Source organism: Gopherus evgoodei, chromosome 1, assembly GCF_007399415.2.
Source record: "Gopherus evgoodei ecotype Sinaloan lineage chromosome 1, rGopEvg1_v1.p, whole genome shotgun sequence".
NCBI lineage: Eukaryota > Metazoa > Chordata > Testudines > Testudinidae > Gopherus > Gopherus evgoodei.
Window position 1 is genome coordinate 251,934,224 of NC_044322.1, and position 12,210 is coordinate 251,946,433.

Here is a 12,210-nt window from a genome sequence, read left to right on the forward strand (position 1 = left end):
CAGGCCAAACCTTCCCCTCAGTTACACCACTGTAATGCCACCTTGACACCACTGAACTCAGCAGAGTTACTTGGCCTTTACAAGGGTGCGAATGAGACCAGAATCCATCCCATTGGATCCGAGTCTTTCCAGTGCATCCTGGGGACTGGCCCATAAACTGTCCCTTTCTTAATCAAAAACTTCTCTCTCTTGCCTTCAGCCTGTCCTTGATTTCCAATCTGGGTGTCCTAGTCACAGCAGGTAAATCCTGCTAAGAATCACTCTTTCACCTTACCTGCTTTAATGTCCCTGTCTCCAAGCTCCAATTATTTTGGCAGGCTGCATTTGCTTTAGGGGTTTTTTTTATTAGTAGTATTATTATTATTAGTTTGTCCTGACGTTTTTTAAGCAAAACGTTTCTTGGCTTTTTGGTCACTCACTTAAAGAGAAAAGGCCAAATTCATCCCTGGAGAAGCTCCATTGACTCATGCTAGCAGAGGAACAGAAGTGGGTAAATCATTCAATGACAAGACAAAGGAAATGAAAATAATGTTTTTTATTCAAATGGCAAGCCAGCTGCTGTGACAGCAAAAGCTTTTGAATGGTAAGGTACATCTTGATAAGCAGTCTACCAGCTGTAATCTTATCACTCTTGTTATGACTTCATTATGAGGTAAACAGAGAATGAAATCTTGAGGAAAGCTCCTTATGAGAAGGACATATGGATAATCAGAGGCGACCCAAGAAAAGGCAGACAGAGCAAGTGACAGTGGATGAGTTCATGACAACAGATATGGTGAAGGGAAGAATGAACAGGTGGAGGGGAATGGTATAAACAACGTGTTGAGCAGTGGTATGTGGTTTCTGAGAGATGCAGTTGCAATAATACTTCAGGGACATGCTCAGTTTGCAGTGACTCGAGGTTACCTGCTGGTAGAAAGTTATGCATGAACTTGGGATGTCTGAATAGCACATCAGTATCTGACTATTCAATGTGTTATGTTGTCTCCCTTCACATACTTTATTCTACCACAGGGAAACTACAGTTGCTCGAGTTATTGGGATGTCAGTAGAAATAATACCATTATTCATGGTCACCTCTAAGACTTTATGGTTGTTGCTATGCTGTACTCCACAGCCACCCCGAATTTCACAGCAGAGTGGAACGCAGATCTTGTGCTGGAGCAAAGAAGGATCTCGGGTAGCTATTAGCTATTCTTTGGCACATGCCGTGACTTTTTATCACCAGCTTTTCCTTCCTCTCATCTAAGCTCCTGACTCATCTCCTGAATCTGTGTCTCTGCCTTCCTCCTTCCTCCCACTCCCTTCCAAAGCATGGCCAGCCTGCAGGACAGCCAGGCCCCTACTGCTTACTGCCCCTTACACTACATCTACATACTAGCACTAGCTCAATGGTAGTGTAGCCAGGATAGCACGGACTGCGGTGGCATGGGCTTAGCCCACCCTGAATATTAATCCCTGAGGTTCGGGCAGATTTGGATGCAGCGGTTAGCCCATGCTGTCACTATCATGGGTACACTATTATTTTGAGTATGTGAGCTAGCAAAAGTATGTCTACATGAGCTGGGAATCACACCCAAGTATAGACATAGCCTGAGAGACTGTCCCTTGCCTCTTTTTTCTTAAACTCCCAGGCTCAACATGAATGCAGAGGAGGCTAATGTAGTCCCCACTGAAAACCGCCACCATTCCCCACATAGACAAGGGCAGGGGGTTCCAGTCAGCAGACAAGACACAAGAAGGGGACAGGTTTCTCTACTCCTGTTCCCCTGAGTGGACACCAGCCAGAAAGAGACAAACCACAGTGCAAGTTAAAGTAGACCCTACATTGCTTGAAATTACACCTTCTTACCTCTTCTGGCTGCAGGAATGCATGGAAAGAAGAGTGGGTGTGAGCCCCATGGGGTAGGAGGGGATGGCTGCTGGGTCACATCACCAGGAGGCCACTACAAGGAAAGAGGACTCACTGCTGGGCTAGAAAGCAGAGGGCTAACTGCCAAGCTACATGCAAAGGAGAGAGGTGGCTTCACACGGTGGCAATGGCCTCATGCAAAGGAGAAAGATAGCTGACAGGCTTCCCAGAAAGGAGAACCATAGCTGCAGGCTACGTGGAAAGGAGAGGGCTAGCTACTGAGTAGCCCAGGAGGGCCAGAAAGCACCAGTACAAACTCGGGAGCCCTATTTCCCCTCATGACACACGTAACTCTGCAGTGGAAGTTATTTGCACCCTACAGGCTAAGGAGGAAAGGGTTCATGACAAAGGTTTTAATTTCCTTTGAACAACATTTCTAGGCCTTAGGTCCCTCTTGGCAAAAACATGAGCTTCTCAATAACTCCCTGTGTTCCAAGGTTAGTTGTCCTGGTACCAACTCCTCCTCCATCTTGTAAAATCTGCATGTCCTTGGTAATGTTCACTCCCGTTGATGTGATCGGCTCTGATAAGGAGGACTGACTCTTGCTGGAGATGGTTTTAAAGGATAACAAGGAATTTATTCAAAGCTATGTACAAAATCAGCCCATCTTCTAGATGGACTCAACATCAACAACATCATTTACACTCTATCACACTCCAACATAGATTGGTCTTTGAGGCTACTGAGCCCAATTCACCCCTGGGGTAACACAGCTGAAGTCAATGTAACCACACGAGGGCTGAACTCAGCCCTGTTCTTTCTTCTTTCCTTATATTCAGAGACTTAGATCCAGATGAATCTTATGTCTTGTCAGGTTGTGTACTCTGGGCTTTAGGCAACTGTAGAAAATAATTCCTTTCCCCATTTCACAGCAGTCAGATTCATTCTACAATAGGAAGCTCTGGATTAAAAACCTTCTAGTGAAGTGGGATCTTGTAAGATGTACCAGCAGTAAGGATGTGACAGGAAGGACACTGACACCAGGGCATTACAAGTAGAGATGATATACCATGGCCATGATGCCAGCTGCCATGTTCTTTGTGCACGTAGCATAATTCCTATTGCACACTCTGGTTTTTATTCCTTCCCAGCTGAATTACAACATCAAATCAAAGAGTTAACTTAAAAGCAGCCACACAAAGTTGCACAATATAGACTAAAAACTCACCAGGCCTGATTCTCCTCTCACTTACACTGGTGTAAATCTGGAGGGGACCAGACCCTCCATCTCTCCCTCTCATGCTTTCCTCTCTGACTCTCTCTCTTTATTCTTTATCATCATATTTTAAGATCCTTCTTGAGGCTGGATTTCTTGCAGGCCCCTTTAATTTGGCCGGTCGATTCTGTGGGTTGACACTTGCCCGTTAATCTTTGTTACTGCATTTGTATGTACAGCTAGGGGCATTCCTACATCCTACAGAGAGACACTGCATACTTCTTGCTTCTACAGAGGGCATGATCCTGGGGATGTGACCGTGTGTGGAAGGGGTTGAGGTACAAAATCAGGGCAAGACTGATTAAAGAATACCCTTTGGCCTAGGGGAAGATGTACTCAGCTGGGAAGAGCAGTCAGTGAGTTTAAAATCTCCCCTTTTCTACTGACAAGTGTTATATTTCTGTGTGGATTTTGCAACTGTTTTTGTTGATCAAGAATGGGCTATATTCACATCTACACCACAGATTAGAGTGTATTTGTAAGCTATTTAATCCACCTAGCCTGGATAACAATAGCATTGAACACACAGCAACACAGGCTTCAGTGCAGGTTCACCGCCACAGTACAAACCCGGGTACCTTCTTGGGTTGCTAGCCCATGCTGAAATCCATGCTGCCACATCTTCCCTACCATGCCCACAATTACGCTTTAATTTGTGGTGTAAATGTTTTCTTTATTGCTGCATTCAGGTTGCAGTCTACCTGGAGGTGGAGGCTTGAAACCCACTCCTGACACTGGCCTACCTTTCTGAGTCAAAGGGCTTGGCTACACTGGAGAGTTGCAGCATTGGTGGTGGCTTTACAGTGCTGCAACTCACTCACCGGCCACACTTGCAAGGCACATACAGCGCTGTATCTCCCTGGCTACAACTCTGGCTGTACTCCACCTCGGCCTGGGGAATAACGACTGCAGCGCTGGTGATGCAGCGCTGCTCCGCCACTGTGGCCACCAAAGCACTGTTATTGGCCTCCAGAGGTATTCCAAGGTATCCCAGAATGCCTGCTCAGCCACTCTGCTCATCAGTTTGAACTCTACTGCCCTGGCCTCAGGTGACCCGCCCTTTAAATGCCCCGGGAATTTTAAAAATCCCCTTCCTGTTTGCTCAGCCAGGTATGGAGTGCAATCAGTGAAGCTTTCCAGGTGACCATGCCTCCACACGCCAAATAAGCCCCAGCATGGAGCAATGGCGAGTTGCTGGACCTCATCAGTGTTTCGGGGGAGGAAGCTGTGCAGTCACAGCTGCGCTCCAGCCATAGGAATTATGATAACTTTGGGCAGGTATCAAGGGCCATGCTGGAAAGGGGCCATGACCGGGATGCGGTGCAGTGCAGGATTAAAGTGAAGGAGCTGCGGAGTGCCTATTTCAAAGCCCGCGAGGGAAACCACCACTCCGGTGCTGCCCTCACAACCTGCCATTTTTACAAAGAGCTGGACGCGATACTTGGGGGTGACCCCACCGCCAATCCGAGGACCACGATGGACACTTCAGAGCGGGGAGCGGAGGAGGAGGAGCGGGAGGAGGAAACCGAGATTGAGGGTACTGGGGCGGGGGGAGACACCCCGGAGTCCCTGGAGGCATGCAGCTAGGAGCTCTTCTCAAGCCAGGAGGAAGGTAGCCAGTCGCAGCAGCCAGTACTTGGTGAAGGACAAACAGAGGAGCGGGTTCCCGGTAAGCGGCTTTTATTTTCAGGATGCAAATTTTTCGGGAGAGGAGGCAGGGTTCGGGCTGCATGCATGCATGCCTAGATGTGGAATAGCGCATTGATGTGATCTATCACATCGCGGTAATCGGCCTCAGTAATCTCTTCAAAAGTTTCAGCCAGAGCGTGGGCAATGCGCTTGCCAAGTTTATTGGGAGAGCCACTGTGGTCCTTGTCTCAGTCAGGCTAATGCGTCCGCGCCACTGTGCCGCGAGGGGTGGGGGGGACCATTGCAAGACACAGGCAAGCTGCATAGGGGCCAGAGCGGAATCCGCATTGCTGTAGAAGACCCTCCCGCTCTTCCCAGGTGACCTGCAGCAGCGAGATATCTTCCACGATCAACTCCTGTGGAAAATGTTGGGAAAGTGTTCAGTGTAGGTGCCCCCTGCAGCTGTTTGCTTTCCCCAACGCACAGAAACCCCAGTACAGCCCAGAAACAATCAGTCTCCCTTACTCACCATTTTGGGGCTCCTGTGGGTTATGTGCGCTCTCTTTGGTATGGGAAAATTATGCTATTGTGAAGAATGTTACTCCTTCACTGTGTGGGGATAACTGTCTGAGATATAAAGAATGCTGCCTCTGTTAAGTGTTGCCTTTTTTGCCTTTCCACAAGCAACCTTGAGATATTGGCTGCCTGTGTTATCAACAGCTCAAAGACTTCAAAACTTCGGGAAGAAGCCGCGGAAAAGCAAAGACAACCTGCTGCAAGCAGTTATGGATCACTCTGCCACAGAGAATCAAAAAGTGCAGGACTGGAGGGAAAGGGAAAGCAGGATCCGCCAGAAAAACGCAGCGGTCAGGAAGAAAAGCACAAAGCAGCTGATAAGCATCCTGGCACGCCAAGAGGACTCTATCCAGGCACTCGTAGCCATGCAGGCAGAGCACTACCGCGCCGCCCCCGCCCCGTCCAAAAGCTCTTTCCCTTGTGCCCCAATGTCAGCTCAAAATCCCCTTCCCTAGCATCCAAGTTCTTACCACCACCAGCTGCCTCCAACACCTGTACGTTCACCAACCAGCCCTGAGAACTACGACCCTTACCCTCTGCACTCAACCCCCATCACCATGCAGTATAGGCATCCTGAAGTGCAGCAGTCATTGCACAGCACTCCAGACAGGACATATTCAAACCTGTGACTGTACAGTTCCCCACCCCACCCCCCTGCCCTTCTAGGTTCCCAAAATGTTGTGTGCGTCAATAAAGTTATTTTCTTTTCAATAAATGAATTCTTGGCTTTGAAAACAGTCTTTATTCTTGCAGAAAGTCAAAGATACCTTAGCCCAGGAAAGAAACAGGCACTACAAATCAACTTAGGAAACACAGATTCCTACTAACATTGTAACCACTGCACTTCACTCCTGTGCAAGGCACCAAACATTACTGTTGGTTTTCAGCCTCAAATTCCTCCCTCAAGGCATCCCTAATCCTTGTAGCCCTGTGCTGGGCCTCTCTAGTAGCCCTGCTCTCTGGCTGTGCAAATTCAGCTTCCAGGCGTTGAACCTCAGAGGTCCATGCCTGACTGAATCTTTCACCCTTCCCTTCACAAATATTATGGAGGGTACAGCATGCGGATATAACCATGGGGATGCTGCTTTCCCCCAAGTCTAGCTTCCCATACAGAGATCACCAGCGCCCCATTAAACGGCCAAAAGCACACTCCACAGCCATTCAGCGCCGGCTCAGCCTGTAGTTGAACCGGTCCTTACTCCTGTCAATCTTCCCTGTATACAGTTTCATGAGCCAAAGCATTAACGGGTAAGCAGGGTCTCCAAGGATCACAATGGGCATTTCGACGTCCCCTACTGTGATCTTCCGGTCTGGGGAAAAAGTCCCTGCCTGCAGTTTCCTGAACAGGTCAGTGTTCCGAAAGATGTATGCAACATGCACCTTTCCAGGCCAGCCTGTGTTAATGTCAATGAAATGCCCACGGTGATCCACAAGCGCCTGAAGAACCATAGAGAAATACCCCTTCCGACTAACATACTCAGATGCTAGGTGGGGTGGTGCCAGAATAGGAACATGCGTCCCATCTATCGCCCCGCCACAGTTAGGGAAACCCATTTATGCAAAGCCATCCACAATGTCCTGCACGTTCCCCAGAGTCATGGTTCTTCTTAGCAGGATGCGATTAATGGCCCTGCAAACTTGCATCAACACGATTCCAATGGTCGACTTTCCCACTCCAAACCAGTTCCCAACCGATCGGTAGCTGTCTGGAGTTGCCAGCTTCCAGATTGCAATAGCCACCGGCAGGGCAGCACTTAATCTCGTGTCCTTGCACCGCAGGGTGGGGGCAAGCTCCTCAGACAGTCCCATGAAAGTGGCTTTTCTCATCCGAAAGTTCTGCAGCCACTGCTCGTCATCCCAGATTTCCATGACGATGTGATCTCACCACTCAGTGCTTGTTTCCCCGAGCCCAAAAGCGGCGTTCCATGGTGCTGAGCATTTCCGTGAATGCCAGAAGCAATTTAGCGTCATACACGTCAGGCAACTTGCTATCATCGTCGGACTCCTCATCACTTTGAATCTTAAGGAATAGCTCAACTGCCAAATGTGATGTGCTGGCGAGACTCGTCAGCATACTCCTCAGCAGTTCGGGCTCCATTTCCCACAGAAACCGCGCTGCACAGAAACCTTTGAGAGAGAGTCAAGATGGCACCAAACGTGGACGAAAAAACAGGGATTGCTGGGATGTGAAGCGTGCATCATGGGGCATTGGGACAGGAAGCAGAATGACCCACCCCCTTCCCACAACCCACGGCGCTAAAATGGGACGAGGTGCTCTGTGGGATAGCTACCTATAATGCACCACTCCCAACACCACTGCAAATGCTGCAAATGTGGCCACACTGCAGCGCTTTCCCTGCACAGCTGCATGAAGACAGCTGTAACTCCAGTGCTGCACACCTGCAAGTGTAGCCAAACCCAAAGTGTGTTATACGCAAGAGATCAGCCTAGATGAGTCTAACAGTCCACCCTGGCCTGAAAATATATCTGACAGCCCAAGATAAAAGCCTTTTTTTAATCTGTTTGTAGCTCTGTAGTGTTTAGTGGGAGGGAGGTGTCGATATTTCAATACAGCAATTGACACCTCCTTTTCTCCCAGCCTGTTAAACCTCTGACTCTCACTTGACTGTCTGACTCAATGCTTACCTTTCAGTTCGTCATTTACACTTGGAACCAGGCTGCAAGTGCAATTTTGTCCTGTTTCATGTAATTTTTTTTTCCTTTCCTAACTTGCAGCTATTTTTCTCTCACCCCCCTGCCCTCCCTCCCCACTTTTGTTTCCCCATAGCTGTGGGCGTGCAAATTAAGCTGGAATTACTCCAACGCAAGTTTTGGATGGCTACGCAGCAGGTAGGGATGGCAGTAATTCTGTGGAGATACGATTTCACCACCTTCCTTTTGCTTGTCCCATGCTATGCACGTTGATTTCTGGTGGCAGTTCCATGAAGGCTTTTGTGAAATTTGTGTTAAACAGATTTATGTGGTAGATTAGTTTTAAGTTACACGTTTCTCTAATCCTTTGACGGCTCTAATGCTGCATGAACCGCAAGTCTGTTCTAGGAATGCTGCATTAACAATGTCAGAATCCTGGCCCAGCATTAACGCTCCTGCAGCTGACACAATTGTGGAAATATGTTTGCATTCATTCAGGCTTTCGGAACCATCATAGAAAGCTGTAATTTGGGGCACAAAATCTCCCTGCCCTCCTTTACTATCCTGATCTCAGCGATGATGTTGATGATGATGATGAAATCCTACTAGCCTGTCAAAATAAAAAATAAAAATAAAAAAAAGACGACTTGCTCCAAGCTAGCAGGCCAGGAGAAATTTGCAAGGCTGTGCTGGTTCAGACAGTCTAATCAGAGTGAGAGAATGGGAATAACTAGAGCATTTCCTGGGTATGATAAGGAGGAGAATGGAAATGCCTTTTTGTTACCAGCAAGGGGCACTCTCAAAATATTAGGGAATATGGGCAGCACATTGTGGGGAGGAGTCTCATCGAACTGAAGATGCAAAGAATGAAATGTCTGCCTGGTGCCCACAGAGGGAACTGATACCAGGTTAGAATTATTCTGGTTTGAGCTCAGGAAACTTATCTCTATGACTGGAGAGCCTGAGGGGAATGGGAAAGGATTTTTATTGCCATTGGTGGCAGAGGGAGGGCTCTCGGCAGGCTGGAGACTGAGGTGCCCTGCATATATGTCTAACAGGATACCTGGCAATAAGGAGATTCCCACAGAGTGAACAGGAGCTCGTTGGAGGTTTATCAAGGGGGGTTATTGAAAGGAGGTTGTGCAAGAACCTTCTGGGGGACATGGCCCCAGGAAGTAAACACATATTAACATACATTCATTCCCGGGGTGAAATGAGCCTGGGAAGAAAGACTAAAGAAGCTGAAGGGTGGCTCCTGGGTCAGGGATGAAGCCCTGTTTCTAACACTTACTCATATGAAAGAAGAGTTTGCCTGACTTACTGGCACTAGCTAGCAGTTCAATAAGGAATCACTAATGAACATTTTGTTTTTTCTCTCCACATCTCTCCTGCATACTGCACTGCTCCACATACTCCCACCCAGCCCAATGACACTGATGTAAGTAGACAGGAGCTCAGGACAGAGAGATCTCTCAGAGTTCCCCACTGTATCCCTGCCTGTGTTGTATGATGCTTTGTTTGTCACGTGTATTTTATATGTCATTGTATGATACATGCTGTCCCTTGCCTCTAGTAGCTGGCGACAGTCTAAGCCCACTTAGCTTGTGTTTTTCTTTGCAGTAACAAAGTGTCTTTGGCAAACCTTAAAGTAGACTGGGTTGCAGTGATTCAGAGACCCACCCAAGAAACCACAGAGCCTGACGTGGATTGGTCCCTTGGGAAGTAGTGATGCAGAAATGTTTGAAGCAGCAGTCCCAAAATAAATGGGGAGCACACATTCAATTATCCCCATCCCTGTGGTTTTCTCACGTAAATTTCCTGCTCTTTTTCGAGCAGAATGAACAAAGGTGATTCTAATCTCACTCCCACTGCTGCAAACCCAGAGTCATTCCAAAGGCTTTAAGAGAGTTCTTCCAGATTCACACCTATGCCAAGATGAGAATCAGTCCAAATGCTGCAATGTAAGCATGTAGAGGGGAACATGAATTGGGAATGGGTGTTGTAGCCTTTCAGCAGGGCCACCCAGAAGATTCAGGGGGTCTGGGGCAAAGTGGGGGAGCTGCGGTGCTTGTACTCACCCGGTGGCGGTCCGGGACTTCGGCAGCATTTCGGTGGCCGGGGGCCCTTCAGTCACTCCACGTCTTCAGCAGCACTGAGCCGCCCCCCACTGCCGAAGACATGGACCACCACCGGGCCAGGGCTCATGGGGCCCCTGCAGGGCCCAGGACAAATTGCCCCACTTCCTCCCCTCTCTGGGCAGCCCTGCCTTTCAGGTTGAAAATAATTCTTCTGGGTTTGTTAGGGATTCTCACCTGAACTCTTGGGTTTGGTCAGATTCTGCTGCATCACTCTTCTCTGGGCCAGTCCCCAGCTGGCCACTGACTGGATGGTACAATCCTAATTGATACATTCAAACTTCCCCTTGGAAGACTATCCACTTTTCCATTTGTACATTATTAGAAAACTCTTCCCTGCTGCCCTCATCGACAGGCACAACAACATTATAAATAGATTTAAACTAGAGCTAGGAGCAAACCAACATTCGGGACCTTTACTTTGCAGGAGTGGCTTGAAATCTGAACATGAATCTGGACTTGAATTTTGCAAGTGGCTCCTGACTTTATCTAGGCTGAACTAAACCCTCAGGTCTGAACAGCCTTAACCTTGAGGTGTCTGAAATCTAGATCCAGATATTTGCAGCTTGTACCTGTATCTGATTTACACAAACTCTCACACTCCTGAAATGTTGTTACAGTCTAATGAAATTCCATTGCTGGGCGATGGCAGAGCTGGTAGTTCTGAGAGATCACTTCAACCCCTGAGCTAAAAGACACAATGAGCCAAGAGACACAATGGGCCCAAACTGTCCCTTGGTTAACTCAATTGACTTCACTTTGGTTTGTAAATATCCATCCCTATGGGTAATACTCTTGGGTTTATTACGACCATATTTCTCAGCTGCACAAACCAGAGCAAATCTAGAGTGACATCTAGGGCTGCCACTTTTTTGTATATATATGTCATGTGGGGATGAAATAATCCCATCATGACAAGGCAACATTTGCACCGTCACATCATAACAGTGGACCAGGTAATGTCATCGTCTATTAAACCATTATCAAGATGTGAAGAGCCGATGTAGTTGTGGCAACGGCACAAAGCCATGGAGCCGGAAACAAACTGAAAATTCTTTGATCATCCTTTGAAATATGCTTACAGGACACAGGGTAGCTCCATGGAAATAGCACTCTGTATTGCAGAACTCGAGATGAGAAACACCACTAACAGTTTTGCTGTGGTTTGAGAGGCCAATTTACCCACAGCTGTTCAGAGACAGCCAGGAAGAGCAGACGAAGAGGGGTTTATTTTTTTTTATAGAATTTATTGCAGTTTTAAAATAATCAGCAGCGGATCCAGAGTAGGCAAGGCCTGTCATCTTTGTCATTTATTCTTCCCCACCTCAGGAAAGCCATAGAAGGAAGGGGACTCGCGTAGAGAAATTGGCAACACTGCATCAGCTTTCCCTCCCCTGCCCCCAAGGAAAATAACAGAAAGAGACAGACACACATGGAACAGTTATGAAATGAATAAGCACTTGAAGGCTTTTGTTACTCACTGTTTAACTCCTCCTGTCCTAGCCAGTTCAATGGCGTGACACACGTCAACTCTGGTATCAGTAGATCCTTGAATGAAACAAATGGATGGTGCCTGAGGCTACTGGAGCACATTCGCATTCTGTTGTGTCATTAGTTGTCTGGATAAAAAACACTGCCTGAGAATAATGCATCCCTAAAATGTAATGCCTTTATTTTGGACAGGATGTTTTGAGATATGAAAATGAACCCTACATTTTCTCTCCAATTTATAATTATTTTTGTTATTAATACTGGAGGGATTGAGTCTGCCATCCTTGCACTGAGGGCTTGCTATGCAGTCAGCGCATGGCAAGCTAGGCTGTGAATATACAGTGCTCTAGCCTGCCACACATTAACTGCCCAGGCGGACCCCGCTACAGCACACTAGAAGTTGCCTTAGGTCCTGCTCACAATGGATAAGGAGGCAGAACCAGGCTTACGTGTAATATTCAGTGGAGACAATACTGTTTATTTTGAGGAATTAGACTGTGGGTAGAGGGCAGAACCATTACTGGCATCCTTGGCAGGCGTTAAGTGTGTGCTGCTTAGACAGTCTATTTCAAAATGGTAACTAAGTCGTTGACCTGTA

The 12,210-nt window shown here is 47.5% G+C and overlaps 1 protein-coding gene across 1 annotated transcript in view; it reads left to right on the forward strand.

Annotated features, from left to right (window-relative positions):
* Positions 1–12,210, forward strand: part of CACNA2D4 (calcium voltage-gated channel auxiliary subunit alpha2delta 4) — a 164,304-nt gene that overhangs the window by 124,428 nt on the left and 27,666 nt on the right. The window contains 1 exon segment of the mRNA XM_030549257.1: positions 8,123–8,184. Within this exon segment, the coding sequence (XP_030405117.1) occupies positions 8,123–8,184 (62 nt within the window).